The sequence below is a fragment of the Silene latifolia genome, chromosome 9 (genome assembly GCF_048544455.1).
Source record: "Silene latifolia isolate original U9 population chromosome 9, ASM4854445v1, whole genome shotgun sequence".
Taxonomy (NCBI): domain Eukaryota; kingdom Viridiplantae; phylum Streptophyta; class Magnoliopsida; order Caryophyllales; family Caryophyllaceae; genus Silene; species Silene latifolia.
The window spans coordinates 35,803,892-35,827,881 of record NC_133534.1 but is presented as its reverse complement, the minus strand read 5'-3'; the positions used below and the strand labels follow the sequence as shown (position 1 = coordinate 35,827,881).

The 23,990-nt window shown below is 39.3% G+C and overlaps 2 protein-coding genes across 2 annotated transcripts; both read left to right on the top strand.

The window, feature by feature from the left end:
- The first annotated feature begins 11,624 nt into the window (after positions 1 to 11,624).
- Positions 11,625 to 12,020, top strand: LOC141600861 (uncharacterized). Its single transcript, XM_074421117.1, has one exon. The coding sequence runs from the start codon at positions 11,625 to 11,627 to the stop codon at positions 12,018 to 12,020; it is 396 nt and encodes a 131-aa protein (XP_074277218.1).
- Positions 12,021 to 21,210: 9,190 nt separating this feature from the next.
- On the top strand, positions 21,211 to 22,287 carry LOC141600860 (uncharacterized). Its single transcript, XM_074421116.1, has 2 exons — positions 21,211 to 21,465; positions 21,547 to 22,287. The coding sequence occupies exons 1-2, from the start codon at positions 21,211 to 21,213 to the stop codon at positions 22,285 to 22,287; spliced, it is 996 nt and encodes a 331-aa protein (XP_074277217.1).
- Positions 22,288 to 23,990: the final 1,703 nt, after the last annotated feature.

Here is a 23,990-nt window from a genome sequence, read left to right as displayed (position 1 = left end):
GACGAAGTGATCGTCACTACTTTGCCATTTAGTGGGATCTTGATCTTTTGATGGAGGGTGGATGTTACCGCTTTGGAAGCGTGAATCCACGATCTTCCCAGAAGTATGTTGAAGAAAGCTTCAATGTCCACTATTTGGAAGTTAACCTTTCGTTCAATTGGCCTTGTGGCTATGGTTAGGTTAACAAGTCCTACCACCTTTCGTCGTGTACCATCATATGCACGCACACCTTGATTGGTAGGGGTCCAATCCGACTCTTTCATGCCTAACTTGTATGCCGTTTTGAGGGGTATGACGTTAACCGGGGAGCCATCATCTACCAAGGTCATTGGCATGTTCTTCTTTAGACAAATGACAGTGATGTAAAGAGCTAAATTGTGACTGGCGCCAAAAGGTGGCAAATCTTCGTCTGAGAAAGTAATAGGATTACTTAGCTTTGGTGATTCTTGGAAGACCAAGTTGACTACATCTTCGGGTGTCGAGTTATGTGCTACATTTAGTTTGGCCAAAGCTTGCAGTAAAGCTTGGCGATGTGGGAATGAGCTTGCTACTAATTGCCGGACCGAAAGATCACCTTCGTCTTCTGTAATTGCTTGAGCAAATGGTCAGTGGAGTCCTCTTCGTTATCATTTGGTGTGACAACGTTGGTTGGACCGCTTTGAGTAGTGCTTTGATATGGATGACCCGAGCGAGTTAGGTGGTCTACATCTTGGTCTTCACCATTTTGGACTATTTCTTTTACTAGGGAGTTTTCAATGAGATACTCGTCCTCATCATCGTCGGCCCAAACTCCATTGATTGCAGTTAGCTCTCTCATTCTCATGATTTCATCTTCCAGTCGTATGATTTGGTCAACTACTTTATCAACCACGGTGACTACTTCTTGCATAGTAGCATTTTGAGAGAAGATTAGTGGCACGTGTTCTTTGGGTGTTGCGTTGGGATCGCGTAAAGTTGTCACCATAATTTCTAATTCCCAAGCTTGCCCATCTACACTCCTTGCCCATATGATGAAGTCGGAAATGGTAGGGGAGATAGTAGAGTAGAACCCTTCATTCTCGATTACGTAGACTTCATTTTCGATTGGAGAAATAAGGTGTGAGCAATCTAAGGTAGATTCATCACTTGTAATCACTAGAACTCCAAGAGGATTCTGAGTGTTGTTGGGTTTACCTCCCGGTGGTATTTGCAATCGACCATCTTCAATCATGTCTTGAAGCACGTTTTTCAACTTGTAGCATTTTTCTGTGTCGTGCCCCTTGCCCCTATGGTATTCACAGTACGAGTTCTCGTCCCAGAATTTGGATTTCCTTTCGGGTTCGGGAGTAGGTCCAATGGGTTGAAGTTTGCCTTGCTTCATTAACCTTTTTAGAGCGTTGGAGTAAGTGTCCCCAAGATTTGTGAATTTCCTTGGTGGGGTACTTTTCTTGGATGGCTCGAGAAGGTTAACTTCATCGGTTTTGTTAGTAGAGTCGTATGAATGACTTGTTGAACCTTGATATCCTCAACCTACCATTTTGGACAAGAGTCCTTTACGGATGTCATCTTCAATCCTTGTCCCTAGTACGGTCAAGTCCTTAAAAGTTTTGATGTTTTGGTACCTCAAATGATTGGCATAGATGGGTTTGAGATTATCCACAAACTTCTCCACAAGGGTAGCCTCATCCGGGCGTTCAACCAGTTGGGTACTAGTCTTCCTCCACCTACTTAGGAAGTCGGTGAATCCTTCTTTGTCATTTTGGGTAAGAACCTCTAGAGTACGCATGTTTACTTGGATCTCGGCATTATCCGCGTATTGTTTAGAAAACTCGATTGCGGCATCTTCCCAAGTAGCGACCTTCTTGTGATCTAAGGAGTAGAACCATTGCTTCGGGATGGTGTCAAGAGATGAAGGAAAGATCCTTAAGAACATCTCGGGTTTGATGCCTTTGATAGACATGTAATATTTGAAGGCACGGATGTGGTTCAAAGGGTTCTCGTGTCCCTTGAATTTAGGGATATCCGTCATATTGAAGTTGGTTGGCAATTTGGAATTGACGGCCTCATACTTGCGATTGTTCTCCCTATAAATGTCATCCCCTTAAGGTACATCAATTTCTCCTCTAAGTATTGGAGTCTTTTCTCAGCTACAGTCATCCCCATGAGAGGATTTTCATCCTTGGATTCATTATCGGAGTCACCTAGTACTTCACTTTCATGAGGAGGCAACCTTCCCTCTACGGCATAGATACAGCCCTCGATGAGCTCAAGGCGGTCATAGACTTGGTCTTGGGTAACTTGCATTTGGGCTAGCGCGGCTAGGATTCGATCATTACCATCTTGAAGTTGGTGGAGGTTTGTTTCGCTGGATCCCGGCATCTCGAAAACTGGATAAGAGATCGGCGACGAATCAAAACACGATCGACCATTCTAACACACTTGCTAAAAGAAGAAATGTTTTGACTCGTGAAGTGGGTGTGTGCCACTTATGTTGAGTGAGCTTTGAAGAAAGACAAGTTTTTTGAAAATGTGTGTCCTAGTCAACTATAGTGTAGTTGTAGGAGTGGACTCAAAGTGAGGTTTTGAAATGGGCTTTGTGGCCCGAATTTTGACATGACAAACGGACAGAGTTTTGACTGGATTTTGCGCTAATTGAAGGCATATTTCTAAATTTTGATTAAGAAAAGGGTTTTGATTTTTGAAAAATCGACATGGTTTTGTTTAAAAATGGTGATCACGTAAGGTACAAACATTTATACAAGCATTATAACGGGATGCTGAGTGCATTTAAAAGGGTTTTGGTTTAAAGGGTGGGTTGCCATACCGAACCATCAAACCCAAAGTCTGTGGAGAGGCTCGTACCAAACAAGAGTAAGGCCGATTCCTAGTCCATTTCCTCAAGTAGTGAAGGCCCTTGATACAAACAAGAGTAAGTACCATGGTATGGATGACGTCAATCGCTATCCATCCTTAGGCCCAAATAAGAATTAGGACCGTTTAGACGGGACGATTGGTCGAATGGGTTTGGTTGGGCCTAGGAAGGCCGAATAAAACGGTCTAGGAAGACCGAGTTATGAAAACCGACAATTGTCTTGTACAAACTATTCCCTAACCTTATTCAAGTTTCACCATTGCTACACGTAAGTGTATTATCCCCAGCGGAGTCGCCAAACTGTGGACAGCGGGGGCCCACAGGGGCGCTTGGGAGAGAAGAGAAATAAGCGTTTGCATTTTTGTATGGAGTCGCCACCAATTTTTATGGGAAATTGGAACCGTTTGAATACCTCGTGTCATGTCAAGACACAAAGTAGAGACATGAACACTAAGCAATCGTTACCCTTAGCATTCTATGTCTAGAATGACTCTCGTGGATGCCAATGAACACGGGTGTTCACAGATATCTGGAGTAAGGGGTGAGGGTACGTATTAGGAAGCTCTTTTGATCGAACACCTAATCCCGCCCGCCTCGATAGCGGCCTCTACTAATGATTAGGGAAGTTATTCGTACTCGATATATCGTCGATTGTATGCATGCGATGCAACATCCAAGTTTTAATCCTATCATGTGAGATTAGACTAAGTCGGTGAACAATTAATTTAGCAAACAATTAGGTCGAAGTAGGATTTAATGTTCAATTACATGTGAAGGCATACAAATGATACAAGAAATATGATAAATACAATAGGAAAATTGCAATAATGAAAATTACATTAATTACATTGGATTAGGCGATTTATGTCGAAAATACCTTAAAAACGGATAATTTGAGAAAACGAAATAAAAGAATAAACGAACAGATCAGAAGGTGATAATACGATTAATAATTAATTATACGTATGTTAAATAAACTAGGTCAAGCAACAACGGAGTTCAGAAGCAAAGTTCAACCCGGAACAGGCGCAGCAGAGCTGCGTCCTTTGGAATAGGCGCAGCAGACGCTGCGTCTGTTCCTGACCTGAATTCTGGCTGTGAAGCCGGAATTGCGTGTTGTTAATACTCGTTGGTGAATTTAATGATTGATTAAATCATTTACTCGGATGAAAGTGATTAATATGTTATTTACATGTGATTAATAGATCATAAAAACAATAAACATGGATGAGACGGAATTAAGACGTATTATTACACGAAAGAATGATTGATTAGTAACATGAGTGAAAAAAATGGATTAATTATAACGAATTAGTGACAAATATACGATGGTGACAACAATAAACAGGTGCAAATATGTCAAAGATGAATTCCAGAGACCCAATACTGACGAATTGAATTTCTACAACCCGGATTGAATTTAATGACGAAAACCCGCAAATATTGATTATAAGGGATTTAAGTCGGATTTAACAATGAATTATACGAACTAATGATGATGATTAATGACATACATGTGAAATTATTATGTGATTGTGTCGAAGAATTAACAAACAAACGAAAACAAATAACACGACGAATTATAGAGGACGAACGAAGAAGAAAGAAAGCAGGAACTGCGGCAGCCTCACGAAGAGGCGTAGCAGCCAGCAGGTACTGCGCTCCTTCGAAGAGGCGCTGCAGTTGTTGCGTCCTTTCTCGACGGTTATCTGCTGGAAATCCGTAAAAGAGGTTTTAAAGACGGTTTTAGAAATCGGTTTTAAAAAGTATTTTCGACATAAACCTTACAATTGTGATACAATAATTAAAATACAATAAATAAAAGAGAGATTTACACCCTCAGACTTACATGTTGACGAAACGAGAAGGACTAAGATATCGATTAGTGATGCTCGACGCGAATGCAAAGAAAGTGCCCTCGTAAGAGGAAAACGATTAGATTAATTAAGTTGATTGATGTGGAGTTGGTCAAATTGGTCGGTCATGCAAACGAGGCTGGTACTCAGAAGGATCCGAGCTTACGTGGTCGAATGTTCAAGCACATAGACGCCAAAAAGTAAGAACAAAGGTCTAGAATGCAAAGGGAGAAGAGAAGGGCGGACACTCGCGTGAGAAATATGAGGAGCGAACGCTCCTATTTATACTAATCACGTGAAGGAATTAGGGTTTCGGAGACTCTTTGGAAGTGAATCTCGGAAAGATATGAAAAAGATACGAAAATTACGCAGAAAAGGACATGGGAAGAGGCGCAAAGAATCACCGCGTCTCTTGGAAGAGGCGCAAAGACTGGCGCGCGTCTGTTCCCAAGGGGTTTCCTCCTGCGGAAGAAAGATTTCCGTGTTTAAGTTATGGTAGGACGGAATAATTCGGTTTTCCTTAATATCTTATGTGAGTATTACGGGAAATTATTTACCAAAAGATAAAGATTGTGAAATATGGAATAGAAATATCCGGAACATTCCAGAACATTCTGACTCGGGATTTAACGGTTCTCAGAAAATGGAGACGGTTTTAGGCCCGGACTCCAAATGTACTCTAATTACTGTCAAAACGACCGTATCGGCACGTAGATGACAACTAAGAGGTAGACATTAATATTTGAGCAATCACTTAACGATAATCTTACGAATTGTCATAAATCGTTCCGCGTACCAAACATGCGGCTCAATCATCACCGGGTGGTTTGCGGGAGGTGCATAAATGAGGTATCTACAATAGGCTCGTCCTAAACTAGGGTTATATTGTGGTTTCTATTGCCAGACATGGAGTAGGTAAAGAAAAATGAACACGGAGTTTCAGGTCCTCTACAACTTGGAATGGAACATCGTCTAAGTGTACTCACATCGACTGTCATGTGTTGTTGTTGTTTGTTTTTAAAAAATTTCTCAAATCAATTCTTGTTGTCACAGGAAATGGTAGAGGAAGAGATAGAATAGAATATGTGGAGTGAAAATTGTACTTTTATTAAAATGAATAATAAATATACTCAACATAGACTCGAGAAGACATGTGACTCGTGGGACAGCCCCCAGGTTGTCGCTAGGAATGGAAACGGACACAAAGAAAGGCACTAGAACAAATATGAGATAGAAAGGCTAAGACTCGGACTCAGACTCGGACTTTGACGTGATCTTAGATCTAGACTCGTAATCATCGGCCCATGCTTGAGCATTTTCCCTTCCAGCAACTGGCTTCGACATCCGGCTTAGAGCATTCACCCATTTGAGCACCTCGTCCTCATCATTGGGAACATTGAAAGGGTAATGGTCAAGAAAATTTTCTTGATGAGTGGTATATCCATGAGGATCGCCTAAGCTACCTTGTGGGTTAAGGGTCGAGAGGGACAACCTCCTGCTTTCGATCATATCCTGAATAACATTTTTTAATTTGTAACATTTCTCTGTATCATGCCCTTTGCCTCTATGGTATTTGTAGTAGGCATTCTCATCCCATAATTTGGATTTCTTTTCTGGATCTGGTGTAGGTCCTATAGGCTTCAACATTCATTGTTCCATGAGTCTCTGAAAGGCATCGGTGTATGTAATACCAATGTTGGTAAATTTCCTAGGAGGTGTGCCCTTATTTTCGAAAGCCTTTGTAAATGACCTTGGAGGGTTGTTAGGTTTCTTTGGCGAAGGGTCTATGAGGTTGCCTTTGTTGATTTTGATTCCCGGATGAGAAGAACTAAGAATAGGTTGTCCATTTGTTGCTTTCTCCTTAGGACTTTCAAGTTGAGGGTTTGCCTGGACACTTTTCATCTTAAGAGGTTGGGTATCAAGCTTCTTACCCATTTCGACGAACTGATTTTCTATGTTGGAAAGCCGAGAGTTTAGGCTATCAATAGCTCCCTCTATTTTGGAAAATTTATTGTCAAAGGCCATGGAAAGCATGAGCATTCCATTTTGGATATCTTCGTCTGTCGGCGCTTTAATTTCTTTGTCCTCACGAGGATCGAGGAGATGAGAAAAGTCTAGGAATGATTCTTCATCGTGTTTAGTGCTGTTAGACCCAAGAGGGTCGGTGCCATCAAATTGCTCCACAAATGGTGGCATTGGAAGCTTGCCATCCTCGATCATATCCTGAATGGTGTGTTTCAAGAGAAAACACTCTGCAATATCATGGCCTCTACCTTGGTGATATAAGCAGTATTTGTTGCCCTTTCAGAGGTTCATCTGTTTCTCTAAAGGTGGATCCGGAGTCGGTCCTATTGGATGTAGCTTGCCTTGGGAAGAAAGTCTCTTCAAAGCATCGGCATAAGACATGCCTAAATCCGTAAGCACCCTTTGATGCCTCCCAGGTTTCCTTTCAGTTGTTTTTGGCTTTCTAGGACGATGGTTATTGCAAGAGGTAAGCTTTGGACGACCTAGACTAGAGGTTTCTCCAGGTGGTGTGTTCTTTTCCACCATTCCATTCTCGGGGGTGAGGACGTGAATGCTCAAATTTTCCACTGTAACTTGAACTCCTAGGACCGTGGCATAAACATCTTGGAGAGACACGGTGATGGTGGCTTGATCTGCTTCGTGACTTTGCTGACTGACAGAACTTGCTGGATTCCTACTCGACAGAAATGACGCGCATTACAACTCGATTCGACATGGGATCACGCATACTAAGGCAACAAACAAAGGAAAGGACAAGATGATAAATCTAGACTTGACTTGTGAATTCGTGAAATGTCGTGAGCGAATTCTCGTGTTTGAATTCACGGTGCTTGACTTTAATTTAGACTCGAGTGTTGACTTTGACGGAGTGACCCTTATATGATCGACCTTATTGACGGGATTGATGACACGTGTTGATTCTAATTTGTGTGTTTAAGACAGACTTGACTCGAGGTTCGGGTATGTGTGTCCCGAACGTGTCATTAGGAGAATTCAAGAGACCGATTTTGGAATGACTCGATGTGTTAGCCTCGAGTGTGTGAGTCGAGGTGTGGAAATGTTTAGATCCTAATTGAATTGGGGTAGGGAGTCCAAAATGACGGCGTGACGCCTTAGGACTTGACTTGAGTTTTGAAAAGACCCAAAATGTAAAGGAAGACGGGTTTATGACTCGACAGAGTTCCGACTAGGACATAGTCGGTTTGAACTTTGACTCTAACTTAGCCCAATTGAATTTACATATTTACATTTTCATGGTTGGAAAATATTTTGGTTTAAAAACGTTTTTTGGTTATTTTTTTTTGGTTTTGTTTTTTTTTTACGTTTTTTTTTTTTGGACTCTTTTTTTTCTTTTCTTTTTTACACGGGTTTTGAAATGGGTATGAGGCCCGAAGTTTGACTCGACATTTGGACAGAGTTTAGGCTTATTTTGCGCTATTTTGAAAATATTTATATTTTGAAAAGGATTTTATTTTACAAAAAGGTTTTGTTTACAAAAAGGTTTTGTTTACAAAATGGTGATCACATATGATACAAACATATATACATGCATTATAACGGGATGTTGAGTGCATTTAAAAGGGTTTTTGTTTAAAGGGTGGGTTGCCATACCGAACAATCAAACCCGAAGTCTGTGGAGAGGCTTGTACCAAACAAGAGTAAGGCCGATTCCTAGTCCATTTCCTCAAGTAGTGAAAGTCCTTGATACAAACATGAGTAAGTACCATGGTATGGATGACGTCAATCGTTATCCATCCTTAGGCCCAAATAAGAATGAGGACCGTTTAGACGGGACGATTGGTCGAATGGGTTGGGTTGGGCCTAGGAAGGCCGAATAAACGATCTAGGAAGACCGAGTTATGAAAACCGACAATTGTCTTGTACAAACTATTCCCTAACCTTGTTCAAAGTTTCACCCTTTTGGCTACACGTAAGTGTATTATCCCCAGCGGAGTCGCCAAACTGTGGACATGGGGGCCACGGGGGCGCTTGGGAAACAAGCGTTTGCATTTGTGGAGTCGCCACCAATTTTTATGGGAAATTGGAACCGTTCGAATACCTCGTGTCATGTCAAGACACAAAGTAGTGACATGAACACCAAGAACTCGTTACCCTTAGCATTCTATGTCTAGAATGACTCTCGTGGATGCCAATGAACACGGATGTTCACAGAGATCTGAAGTAAGGGGTGAGGGTACGTATTAGGAAGCTCTTTTGATCGAACACCTAATCCCGCCCGCCTCGATCGCGGCCTCTACTAATGATTAGGGAAATCGTCTATACTTGATATATTGTCGATTATATGCATGCAATGCAACATCCAAGTTTTAATCCTAACATGTGAAGATTAACTAAGTCGGTGAACAAGTAATTTAACAAACAATTGGGTCGAAGTTGGAATTAAGGTTCAATTACATGTGAAAACATACAAATGATACAAAATACAATGATAAAATAAAATTACAATAATTACATTGGGTTTAGCGATTTATGTCGAAAATACTCCTAAAACGGACAATTTGAGAAAAAGAATGAATCAACGAATAAATCAGTAGGTGATAATACGGATAATAGTTAATTATACGTGAGCTAATTAAACGGGTCAAGGCAGAAAGGGAGTTCGAGAGGCAATCAACTGAACAGCGCGCGCAAGAGATCGCGCCCATTGGAAGAGGCGCAGCAGTTGCTGCGTCTGTTCCAAGGGTGAGTTCTGGCTGTGAAGCCGGAACTGCAAATCGTTAATGTTAATTGATGAATTTAAGGATTAATTATGATATTCGACTCGGATAGAAGTGATTTAATGGATTAATTACATGCGAATGAGTCATAAAAGCAATAAAATATGGATGAGACGGATACAAACGAATTATTTACATGGATGAAAGATTGATTAGTGACATAGGTGAACTAAATAAGTTAAACATGATGATTTAATGACAAATTAACGACGAATAGACAGATGGAAATATACCAAAGGTCGAATTCCAGAAACTCAATATGAACAAATCGAATTTCTACAACCCGGATTGAGCTTAATGACGAAAACTCGCAAATATTGGATTATTAGAGATTTAAGTCGAATTTTAATGATTAAATTATAGGTGAATGAATGATAAATAATATACATGTGAAATTGTTGTGATTATATGTCAAAGAATTGAAGGATGAACGAAAACAAACAAAAGTTAACGAATTTACAGAGGACGAAGGAAGAAGAAAGGAAGCAGGAACTGCGGCAGACTCACGAAGAGGCGCAGCAGGTACTGCGCTCCTTCGAAGAGGCACAACAGTTGTTGCGTCCTTTCTCGACGGTTATCTTCTGGTAATCCGTAAAAAGGGTTTTAAAGTATGGTTTTAGAAATCGGTTTTAACGAGTATTTTCGATATAAACCTTACATTAATGATACAAGAAGTAAATAACAATAAATAAAAGAGAGATTTACACCCTCGGACTTACATGCTTGACGAAACGAGATGAACTAATTTTATGTTTAGTGATGCTCGACTCGAATGTAACGAAAGTGCCCTCGTAAGTGGAAAACGATTAAGATTAGTTAAGTTGATTAATTGTGGAGTTGGTCAAATTGGTCGGTCATGCAAAACGAGGCTGGTACTCAGAAGGATCCGAGCTTACGTGGTCGAATGTTCAAGCACGTAGACGCCAAAAAGTAAGAACGTGGTCTAGAATGCAAAGGGAGAAGAGAAGGGCGGACACTCGCGTGAAAAATATGAGACACCGAATGTCTCTATTTATACTAATCACGGAATTAGGGTTTAGGAAAGGAGAGAAAGATCCGGAAATAACCGACTTGGGTTAAACACGAAAACTTGGACAAAAAGAAAAACTTGAAGAAAAGGCGCAGCAGGTGCTGCGTCCCTTGGAAGAGGCGCAGCACTTGCTGCGTCCTTTCCTTAGCGGGTTCCTCCTGCCCAAGAAAGCGCGTTTGACAGCCTGTCGTATTTTAGGCATAACTTTCTCTAAAAGACTCGGATTAAGGTGATTTCGGTGGCGTTGAAAAGCTAAGAGAAAGATCTAAAACTTTCTGTGAAATAGGCCTGGCCCAAAAAAGTCGTTATAACCTCGAAAAGTGGGCCTAAAGTTCGGGTTATCATTTTAACTAAATGAAATGCACATTTTGTAATGTAAACTTTATGTTTAGCCCAAAGAAGTGACATGGGACTCAAAATGAGATATAATCTCAACATTATATGACATCTTAACCTTAGGTAGACAAGCACATTGCTTTGTCTCGTGATTTGACGGTTTTTAGGAAATGAAGACGGTTTTTTACCCGGACTCCAAATTTACTCTAATTACTGCCAAAACGACCGTATCGGCACGTACATGACAATTAAGAGGTAGACATAAATGTTTGAGCGATCACTTGACGATAAACTTACGAACTGTCATAAATCGTTCCGCGTACCAAACATGCGGCCCAATCATCACCGGATGGTTTGCAGGAGGTGCAGAAATGAGGTGTCTACAGGAAGAAAGATTTCCGTGTTTAATTTATGGAATAACGGAATAATCTTATTTTCCTTAATATTTTGTGTGAATATTACGGGAATTTCTTTACCAAAGATTAAAAGATTGTGAAATATGGAATAGAAATATCCGGAACATTCTAGAACATTCTGATTCGGTATTTAGCGGTTATCAGAAAATGAAGACGGATTTAGGCCCGGACTCCAAATGTACTCTAATTACTGTCAAAACGACCGTATCGGCGCGTAGATGAAAATTAAGAGGTAGACATAAATGTTTGAGCAATCACTTGACAATAAACTTACGAACTGTCACAAATCGTTCCGCGTACTAAACATGCGGCCCAATCATCACCGGGTGGTTTGCGGGAGGTGCAGAAATGAGGTATCTACAGGTATATAGAATGGAAGCGGTCCAAACAGTTGAGCTAGAAGTACCGTCCCTAAGGATCCTTCTACAAAGCCAGGTTCCTGAAGCAGATTGGGTTCAAGCAAGATATGATTCACTAGTCATGCTCGACGAGCGGCGTTTGAACGCATTATACCATGTCCAACTCTACCAGAAAAGGATAAAGAGAGCTTTCAACAAAAAGGTGATACCGAGGGGAACTAGTGAGGGAGATCTGGTTCTGAAATCAGTTAGAGCTTTGTTACCAATTGACCCGAGGGGTACGTTCAAACCAAATTGGGCAGGCCCTTATTTGGTAAAGAAAATTTTGTCGGGAGGTGTTGTTCGATTAACATATTTGGATGGGAATGACTTCACAAATCCTACGAATTTGGACCAGATGAAGAAATAATATCCTTGATGACCTCATTCTCAAATGTTATGAAATAATTTTTGAATTGCAAATGTTTTTAAAATAAGTTGTGAGTTGTTTGTCAACACTGCATGAAATGTTTTATGTGAGAACTATGGACTCGGTTTGATTCTGTTGCAAAGCAGATATGTAGGCAACTCTTAGTTAAGAGTACAACCGAAACATGTAAAACAAAAATGAAAATTTTGATGCAAAAACTGGGGATTTCTAATAAATAATAAGTTTTTATTTATTCGAAGCCCGTTACAATATTTTATTCTGGGCGAAGCCCATTACACACAATTAAAAAGGAAAGCACACAAACAGTAATAGTAATAGTAGATAGTAATGTCGAAGACAATTTTTTCTACCCTCAGTCGGGCCACACGCCCCATCACGACGAGACGAAGTATCACCCATCATCACTCGTGCTCTTTTCTTCGGAGGAATCATCAACTTCTCCTGAGGGCCCAGTCTGTCTTTCACACTAGGTCGAGGACCAAGTCTTTCTGCAAGTGTCAACCCACTTTCACTCCTCGGGCCTAACCTCTTCCACACATCTGAAACCAAAGAGTCACCTAGGAGTCGAGTCAGTCTCTATTTTGGGCCCAGATGAAACCGGGGTCGTCCCAGTAAAGAATTCTAGGTTCTTCTCTCCTCTCTTGTGGTATTTGTAATAAACGACTTCATCCACGTAAAGTTTTCTCCGGGCCTTGAAAGAAGGCTCAATAGTCCACTGCAAATAAGAGGGTGACACCCAAGTAGAAGCAAATGGCTCAGAAATATGCCAAATAGTCCTCCGAGTCCAGGACTCTAACCATGCATTGCACCTCGCGAGAGTCACTCCTTGGGCTTGGCTGCGAACAGGCTTAGTAGCGGGAATCCGTTGCCAATGACCGACCTGTTGAAGAACACGGTCCAGATAGATATGGGTGGACTACTCTAAGCCTAAAAGAGTAAGATGTCTGGTTCTATCAGTTTCGGACAAACCAGTAACTGCAGTAAGGCGAAGCCAGGGTAAAGCCCATCTAACATGTAACCCAGCATTGGCAGAAAGCTGTTGTCGCCAGAAAGGCTCCTTCTTCCCAGTAGGAAACTGACGATGACGAGAAGTGAAGCTTCTCACTTTATATGTACCCGGAACCTTCGGTGGATCAACCAACTCGAGTCTCTCACATAGCCAAATCTGTGAAAAGGGCCGAGAAAGCGAATCAGACTACATGAAATTATCTCAAAACCCACTGAAAAGAAAGGAGGTGGGCCAAAATACGAAAAATAAAAAAACAAAAGAAAAGAAAAAAGGAAAAAAAAAGACGAAAAAAAAAAAAAAAAAAAAGAAAGAAAGAAAAAAGACGAAAAAAAAGGCAAAAAGACATACTTGTAGAAGACGGGTTGATCCAGTGTAAGCAAGGTCCGGATTGGCCTTTCGAGCATCTAACCCAGCAATGATTTCAGCAAGAATGAGCCAAGCCGGGCTCCTATGTTGCTCCATTTCTTCGACAATCCGAATGAATTTCGCTTTACCGTAGCAAGTTGGTACCTCAATATGCCCTTCAAAAGCATAAAGGTGAAGCATAATCAATCCGAAAGCCCTACGATGGAACGCCGCAGGAATCAAGGCGTCGTCAGCACGACCAAACTTCTGAGCAATAGCAAGTAAGTTTGCTCGTTCCCCATCAACGAAGGCATGTGCCTCACCACGTGACAAACCAAGGAAATCACAATACTTGTTAACCCATCCCCTCTGAAAGACGGGAATAACGGGAGTTAGCTCAATCTTCCAACCTCCCAGAATGGCAATTTCTTCCGGAAAGGGACAAATCTCTCCTTCTGGAAAGGCAAAAATATGATGGGTAGGGTCCCAGAATTTTAAACATTCATCAAGAAAGATAGTTTCAGGCAAAACCTCCCTCAACGGGACTAATTGTTTCAATCTCGTATCAACAAGTATTTGAGAATCCAATCCTTTGAAATCAGAAGCCCAAGATGACATGGTTTTTAGAAGAGAATTCATGCTTAACAAAAAGTTTTGTGAAGAAAAGAAGAAGAAGTTATGATTTACCTCCTATTATGATCTCCTTATATAAGAAAAACAACGAGAGAATTCCAAGGGTTTTAGGAAAGTCTTTGCTTGACACCCAACCTGTTCGGCCGAAGCCTTGGGTCGCGGGCCTCCGGGTTTCCTTACATCTCTTTATCGCTTGTTGCACCAAAGTTCGTTGTCATGGACTTTACTTGTGTTTCGCGGGCCAGAATGGCCAATCTACATTTTTTTATCCCCAGCGAGTCTATACTTGAATTAAGAAACCCATACACACTTACGGTTTTTTTGCGGGCTATGTCTTGCCCATGTCATTTACGGGTCAATCCCCGAGTCAAAAACTCAAAACATGTTTACTTATCTTTTTTCCTATGAAATTTCAAAAAATTCAAAAGTCCCGGGCGAAACCCATTTTCAAAGTGAAACTTTAGCTCCGGGCGAAGCCCATATTCAAAATGAAATGATCTCGGGCGAAGCCCATTTTCGAAATGAAACTCCATCTCCGGGCAAGGGCTATGCTCAAAATGATGTGTTCCGGGCGAAGCCCACTCTCAAAATAAATAATGATCCCGGGTGAAGCCCATTTTCAAATTAGTGTCCCAGGTGAAGCCCATTTTCAAAATGAAGTAATGATTCCGAGCGAAGCCCCTTTCCACGTACAAACCGGGTCAGAAACCCAATGTTCAGTTCGGGCCTTGAGCCCCTCCATGTTTGAGCTATGATTTCTGAAAGTTCGGAATAGCATTATGAGATTTTCTGTTATGATATATGTCCAAGTTTAAGCAGGTACGCTTCAGCTAAGCACCCTAAAGTCAGAAACTTTAGACCCAATGCAACTAGGGGCTCTGTTCGCTTTGCAGCTCTAGAGACCGCCACAATGATGTACGGAGAAGTCTCCACCAAGTTAAAAGTAATCCGTGTTGGATTACTAAGATAAAAATATTCCCCAGCAGAATGTGATCAGTGATATTACAACAACGCTGCTCAAAGTTGGGCCCCAATGATGAAAATTGTTAACTCTAGTGGGTGACAGTATGGGAGAAGTATCTCCAAAGTATGACGGCAACCTCCTTTCGGAAAGCTCCATTTTGGGTATAGTTAGCAGAATGCATACCAACAGTATTTTGGTATAGTTAGCAGAATGCATACCAGCAGTATTTGGATACGGACAACATAATGCCAGGACCAATGTTTGCCGAACTAGGATGCGGGTTTGATTCCGTCGCAACGGATATGTAGGCGCCTAAGGATAAGACTCAATCCACCATATATGCAATTTTATGGGTCGACGACCAATGATGATGATTTGATGCAACATAAGTAAGAATCAATCTCCAGCAAAGTTTCATGTATGATCTCTTCTTATGGATGACGAGCTTACATACGCAAGTCTAATGGACTCTAAACGACTCGCGGAATCCTCAGGTCGAGAGGGACATGGGATATACTTTGACTTTTGCCTTGTCCAAGCCTCAGTCAAAGTGGGGGCTCTGTAGATACCTGTATCCGTCGATATTGGAATTTACAGAAATCCCGAAAAAACACCCGATGATGATAGGACACATGTCTACTTACACCGCTCATTAGCGGATTTCATTTAATGATGTGGGGGACAAGCGTTATTTGACGGTTTTATAATTTAAATGAAATTTAAATTATTTCGAAATAAATGAAATTTATTTCATCGGTTTTCATTATTTTCGAGTTTATTTAAAATTTAAGCTTTTAGAATTTCTTTGAAAAATAAATTATCGTTCAAAGTTTTTATTTTATTTTAATGAGATATGTGACGGTTTTATTTTATCGCTTTATTTTTAATTTGAAAAATTAATTTTAAAGCGGTTTTAAAACGAGCTTTTCAAGGGATTTTTAGCTCGATTTTAAGACGGTTTTTAGCTCAATTTCTGAACGGATTTTGGCACAATTTTTAAGGCTTGCTTTGACCCAACCCATCCCCCCATACATCATGGGTTCGAACCCCCATAACCATACCCTTTCCTTCCCCTTTTTCCATCTCAAACCCATGAAACCCAAACACCCCTCCCTTGTTTTTCCCGAGCCCACACCAACACCCAACACCCCCCAAACACCAACCCAACCCAGCCAACACCACACCAACACCTACCCCATTAACCCAACACTCAACCTAGCCCATACCCATGACCAAACCCGCACCAAAACCCACACCCAAACCCCAACCCGAGCCCTTGTTTTGCGAGCCAAAACAGGGAGCTCTCGGTGTATTTCGAAGCCCCTATCCAAGCCCTACTCCCTTCCCTCATTTCTCCTACTTGTTCACCAAGCAAGGAAGATATTTTACCCTATCCTAACTGCTCAAAATCTCCACAAAACCGAAACATAATCTTTCTCTATCTCCTTCCATAACCGACTATATCACCTTCCATATTCCTTTATCTTGTACAACTCCCTTTCCCCTTCCACAAGACATCTCCCTACCAGCTATATAACCTAACCCTAGCTTCCCTACCTCATTTCCTATATAAACCAACTCACACACTCCAAAAAACAGGACGGAAAAAGAGAGAAAAGAGCACTCGGTTTTGAGAGCTCGAAACCCTAGGAAAACAACCATCAACCTCACGTTCAAAAGCAACCCTAAACCCCTCTCTTACTCAGAAACAAAGCAAAAGGTTCATACAAAGGATTAGACAAGCATTAGAGCATCGATTTGCTCTCTTGTTTGTGTTCTCCCGCGTTTTGGACAACCACTGTTCTCGTCCGTTTATCTTTGTTTTAAAACCATTTTCACTTCTATTTCTTGCTAAATTTTGAATCTTTGTCATTCAAGGATTCCATAAAATCTTTTGTATTTAAATTTGAGCAAGAAACGAAGTCACAATCTTCGTTTAAAAATCGTTGTACGAAGTACAACAAAATCGTGTTTTTAGAACTCGTGTGGACAACACCTATTTTCGTTTGTTTTTAATCATTTCAAAGTGCTTTTTACTTCTGTTGTTTGCTAAAGTTAGAATCTTTGGAGTCTAAGGATTCCAGAACATCTTTCGGATTCAGATTTGAGTAAGAAACAATGTCACAATCTTCAATTGAAAATCGCTGCACGAAGTGCCTTTTACGCGAGAAAGTTAGTTTGTTTTTCGAAATTGTTTTCGTTAAATTGTTTCGAAAAAATTTTTACGATCGTCGAAGACATGCCTTCTAAGAAAAGCTTGTATACGGGATCCCGAGTGGTGTCCAAGTTTACATGTAAGTTGAGGGTGCACAAAATCCCGTCTCAATTCCTTCCATTTACTCGTGTGGTACACGGCCATGTGGCCTTTCTATTTCGTTTTTTTTACGGTCTTTTAATTATCGTTTCATTAGTTAATGTTTCATAATTACGATGTCGATGATGGATTAATTGCTGTTTAGAATAAACAGTATCTTAATCATATGCTTAGTTTTTCATTTATGACGATAACATGCTTAGTTTGAATAATTAACATGTTTAATGAAATAGTTTGCAATTATATGACGATAACATGTTTTAAATCAATTAAAATGAAATTTTAATTAGTTTAATTCGATCTCACATGTTTAATGTTTTAACTACGAAGTAATTAATTTATAACCTTTGAAGCAAAAATCTTTAAAGAGAAAATAGTATCTTTAATATTATATGAGTATGAGATATTTAGGTTAACTTATGATTATATCATAATTATATCCTCCAATAATTTAGGCGAGAACATAGGAGTCACATTATACAAACATAATACTCTATATATGTAGCAAAAAAAACAAATATAATATTCTATATGTACAAAAAAACAAATATAATTACTCTATTCAAACTTCATCCTAAATTAACAAATGTAACCTTAAATTTCTTATTGCAACTAAATGTTATTGTGTAAAAAGTAGGCTATGAGTTAAGATTTTAATTTGTAACCTTAAATATCCTATTGCGAGAATAAATCTTATGTTTCCAAATCGTACCAGTATGCAATTAAATTTTCAAAATTTTATATAGTTTCATTTTTAGGAAGGAAAGTCAGTAGTTATGACAATTTGTATAATGTCTTTGATAGTTGACTTTGTAGTAATAAATGATTATGATCCGTTTAGTTGATTTATCGATATATTATAAAGAAAAAATATTCTACCGAAAATATCTCCTAAAAAATTGCGAAATATCTGCTAAAAAATTATACCGAAAATATGTTAAAAAATGATACTGAAAATATCTCCTAAAAAATTTTTAAGTTGATTTGTTAAAATATTCTACCGAAAATAACTCCTAAAATTGCGCACAAATAAACTTCAAAATTAGCAACTTCCTTATTTTTTTCCATGTTTACGTGATTGCTCAGCTTATATTTTTTTTTAAAATAGAGAATGACACGTGGCGTTTGAAGGAGTTGTGACACGTGGCGATCACCGGGGCTGACGGTTATTGCCTTAATATAATATATGATAGGTCATACAAAACCCGACATAGGATTTTAAATGAATTTCTTTAAAGAATTTAATGAATTCATCTCTTCTTATGACGATTTCTCGCTAGTTGAATTGTGTATGCTTAGCATCCGATTCATCGCACTCGATGACTAGATAAGTCAATTTTGACCTCTCTTTTGGCTGTGTGATGCCTCGGCCTTCGTGCCACTTTGGTTCAGTTTCTTTGTTTTATTTAATTGTTGCAGTTTTATTTTAATTGTTAATGTAATTTGATCGTTGTAATTATTGCAATTCATGTTAAGCAATGTAATTTGTACTTTAAATATGGGTCAAGTTAGTCCTTTATTTTGAGTCAAAATGATTTTATAAAACCTTTGTTTTAGTTGGTTAAATTGATTATTTAATCAATTAAATCGAAGTGAGCGCGCAAAACGATGATGAGGCTAAGGACGAAGTCCATGTGAGTCGTGGCCTCACCATTGACATGGTTTTCAAGGCTTAGATAGGCGTGTCCAGCGTGAGTCAAGTGTCGTGTTTTAGCAATTGTGTTTAGATCGAGTTGTAACTTTAATTCAATTGTTTGCAAATCGAGTCGACGAGAATCGTCTGGGTTGTAATAGTTAGTTCTTCAACGGCTCCCCCATTCCCATCTAAGCCATGTTTGTGAATGCTTGTTAGTATAGTTCAAATCGATCTCACATGCTAAATCACTTGGACAAAGTAGATTAGATGCATTAAACGATTAAAAACCAAGCTCACATGTTAGGGTCAAAATGGTGTTTTGCATTCTCTTACAACGAATCGTAGTCTTGTCCAGTTAGCCATCGTAGTCCTTAGTAGAGGCCGTTATTGCAACGGGTGGGGGTGGGTGTTTTATTAACGAACTTCCGATCACGTACTTTCAACAACGAACTCAAATCTTATTTATGGTTCCCAAATTTCCTTAAATTTGGTGTCGACTCCAAACGATTTTCAAACTCGTAGATATCCGAATCCCCACATCCACAATTGGAATTTCGGGTTTAGTTTGGTTGAGATTATCTGATAATTTCTCTTTCTCGGTTCTTAAAGAAAAAATTTTTTGATAGCAGTTGGTAAAAATGGGATTATATATGGTAGTCGTTAAAAAACCCTAGTAATAATTATAATAAACTAAATAAATAATACTATCTCATTCTGGTTATTTGTTTATCTATTTTATTTTAAGGTGTCTAAGTCATTTGTTTACCTTTCTATATTGAAAGGTAATTAATTGGTATTTTGATCATTAAAATTATCAATAATTCTTTTATAAAATTGTTTCACACAAGTGTTATTTTAAGACTAAGTGATAATTTACCTAAATAATCCCACTAAAATAATTTTCATTAGCCATCACTTTTCATAATAAGGGCATCAAATTCTTTGTAACAAGATTTACATTGTTTTATTGTGAAACATTTTACAAGAGACTTACTCTAAGCCAAAAGTATAGGTAAACAAATGATCAGAACGGATAAACTATGGAACTTAGACCTGCCAAATTGACGCGACTCGCATAACCCGACCCGAGACCTGAATTTGACACGAACCTGAATTGACCCGACCCGAATGTTAATTTTTGCAAACCGATTATTATCCATTAAAAATTTAAAATAGTTAACCCAAAAAACACCCTAACACAAAATGAGTCTTCTCAACCTAACCCAAACTCTTACAATCCTAAAATTGAACTAAATCCAACTAGATTGACCCGTTTACCGGACCTAAATTAAAATTAAGTTATAGAAAATACAAAGACCAAGAAGGTGTTTATCAGGCGAAGTCAACCAATAAGAAATTGCATCCTTTCTTCCTTCTTCCCGCGCGCTTGAGTCATACGATATACATCGCTCGTACAACTCTAACGCAAAAAAAAAAACAAAACTTGACCTCCATGCCAGATTGCCAGGCGCGAATATTCGAGTCTATATTCTATTATAAACGAAGTACATGAACAGTAAAGATAAAGAAAATAATTAAAATATACCGAATTGCCCCCGCTTTCCTAATAGAATAATTCAACCCTAATATTAGTGTCCGGGTTGTTTCGAATTTTCTACGGAGATAAGACAAAGATACAACAAGAAGTTTTGTATGTAGTTTGTTATTTTGTTGTATTGGAGATATTGATGATGCATACTGCTAGCACTACCCTACATTGTTGTGCTCCTAACATAGATGCTAACTTAGTAGAAAGTTTTAGAAGAGTCTAGAATATAGTTGACAGACTGTCTTAGTCTGTTATGATGAGTTATACATGAGTCAGCATAATAGAATTCTGTTATGGTCAACAGAGTAGGACTTTTGACAAATAATATCTAGATATTTTGATCTACCAAGTTAGTTAGATCGATTTGTATATAAATACTTGTAACTAACAGTTTGTAAGTTAAGTTTTTCATAATCAAATTTACACTTTTATTTAGTCTTTTCTCTCATTCAATTGTTTACATTTTCTCTGTTAATTCGAAGCTTTCTTATGCTCATTAATAGCTTCCATGAAAAAACACTTTTCTTCTTGGTATCAGAGCTGCAAGGTATAATCCTAGCAGTGTTTGTATACTTTTTCCACGCAATTTCATACAACAAAATTGTTGATTTTCTTCATTTTCTTTGAAAATTCCGCTGCATATTCACACAAAAACACAAAAATTAGTCTCCTTTTTCATTTTAAGATTAAAATTCATCAAAACTTATCAAACTTACACAATGACAGGCGATAATTCAACTAGATCAGACGTCAATTCAGGTGTTACTACTGGAGTTATAGGAATGCAAGATCCTTTATATCTTGCACCTGGTGATATTTCTGGATTAAATCTTGTTTCCTCACCTTTCAATTCGAAACACTACCTCAAATGGTCAAGAGCTGTTAAAATGGCCTTGATCTCAAAGAATAAGCTTGGATTCATCACAGGGAAGTATCCTAAACCTACAGAAACGGCAGCAACACATCAAGATTGGGTTAGTGTGGACCGCAGTGTGATGTGCTGGATTCTACACTCCATAATTCCTGAGATTTAAGAAAGTTTGTTGTATGTTCAGTCTTCAAAACAGCTTTGGGATGAGATTAAGGAGAGGTATAGTCAAGCTAATGCTCCTTTTCTATATCAGTTGAGGAAAGATGTTATGCATACTATTCAAGAAAATAATCAGTCTGTTGCTGAATATTTTGGTGAATTGAAGTTGGTATGGGAGGATTTACAAAGTTTAGATGGTTTGCCTGACTATGAAAGTGGAGGTTTAAGCAAATGTTCCTATAGCCTGCTCAAGAAGATTCTGGAAAGAGATAACAGGCATAGGTTGATACATTTTCTCATGGGACTTGATAAAAAGTATGACACTGCCAGGAGTCAAATTCTTGCCTCAGATCCCATGCTAACAGTTAATCAAGCTTTTTTCAAGATACAGCAGATTGAAATGCAGAAGAGTATCAGCAATACAGACAAAGGCAAAGGTCTGATGCATGAAGAAGTAGCTCTGGCAGCTAACAAATCTTATTTTCCAAAGAACAATTTTCAGAAACATTCTGCTGAAAACAACAATGGAAGCAACTTTCAGAAGAATGCTTATAACAATGGTTATAAGAAAGATTACACTGCTACAAATTACAACATTGGTTATAAGAAGCCTACTTACAATGCTGTTGGATCAACCATTGGATATAATCAGAAGGATGACTCAGATGAGAAGTATGTCAAGAGACCTAAGATAATTTGTACTTACTGCAAGAGAGATGGACACACTGTCACCAGGTGTTATCAGCTTCATGGATTTCCTGGTTAGAAGAACAATAGAGGACCTGATGAAAGGAAGTATGCTGCAAATGTTGACACTGACAATCCACTTGAAGAAGAAGATCAGTTTGATGATGAAGATATTCAAGTCAATATCTTCAAATAGTTTGTCAAAGCTGTCAAGTCAGGAGATGTTCTGGAGTTCAGAACCCAGGGATCTCAATCTCAAAGTTCTCATTCTGTGAACTTTATAAGTACAGCTCTGGCCACTACCGTTATAAATGCAATAGTAGATAATGAACATGTTGATTATTATTCCTGGAGTTTTTATTCGGGTTCATCTGATCATATGACCTATGATCAGACTTTGTTGATTTCTCAAAGATTTTTGGATAATCCTGTTAAAATTACTCTACCTGATGGTACTGTGAAGATTGTTAGAATGGTTGGAGATGTCATGTTGACTGATGAGTTGATGTTAAGGAATGTGCTCTACTTGCCCTAAATTTAAGCATCATTAGATGTCTATGGGAAGGCTATTATCTTATACAAGATTACATGTCTTCTTTAGTGTCACTAGATGTACTGTACAGGACCCTACCACTGAAGGATCATCTATGTTGGAAAGAAGTTGTAGGAGTATATAGACTTAGATATAATAAAAATAAGAGAAATACTAGCATATCTTGTAATACTTTTGTTGCCACTCACACAGCTTGTGCTGCTAGCCCTACTTTTTCTAGTGCAGATGTACACCTAGCTCATGCTAGGTTAGGCAATGTATCTGTAATACTACGGTTTCCTGGTCTTAGTTTACTCGGCCTAATAGACCATACTCGGTCGAGTAAATCGTGAGTACTTTTAAACAGGCTTCTGTCTTGGATGCACTTGGCCGAGTTGAGAGGAACTCAGTCGAGTAGGTCGTACTCGGCCGAGTACCTCAGGTACTCGACCGAGTACTCGGTTTGAGGGGTTATGTAATATTCCACTGAATCGAAGATGTTACTCAGGTGGGGTATCCCCTTAAAGAGGTTCATTGATAGGCTTAAAATATGAATAGTGCTTAAAGGGATTAAAAATAATACTCATATCAACAAAGTGCACTTTCTTTTCTGGTTATCCATGCGAAAGAACTCCACAATTAAGCGTGTTTGGCTAAGAGTAGTCTTAGGATGGGTGACCTCTTAGGAAGGTTTCCGGGATGCGCATGAATGAGGAAAAAAATGCGCTGAAAAGGACCCGTGTTGATCTGTTGGCCATGTACACAGTCTGGAAAGCTACCGTGAGTGACCACTCCCGACCCTAGGTTTGGGCCGGGGTGTTACAAGTGGTATCAGAGCAACCCTGCGACCGTCTGGTAACCCTGTGGTCTGGAGTACACGGGTGACCAACCTAGTGGGGGAGGATTCTAGGTTTGGCTCGGTTTCGATCAAATTCTAACAGGCGCAACGAGGATGTTGCGTTCTTCAAGTGGGAGTGTGTAATACTCCACTGAACCGAAGATGTTATTCGGGTGGGGTACCCCCTTAATGAGGTCCATTGATAGGCTTAAAATCTGACTAGTGCTTAAAGGGATTGAAAATACTACTCATATCAACAAAGTACACTTTCTTTTCTTGTTATCCATGCGAAAGAACTCCACAGTTAAGCGTGCTTGGCTGAGAGTAGTCTTAGGATGGGTGACCTTCTGAAAAGGTTCCCGGGATACGCATGAGTGAGGATAAAATGCGCTATAAAGGACCCGTGTTGATT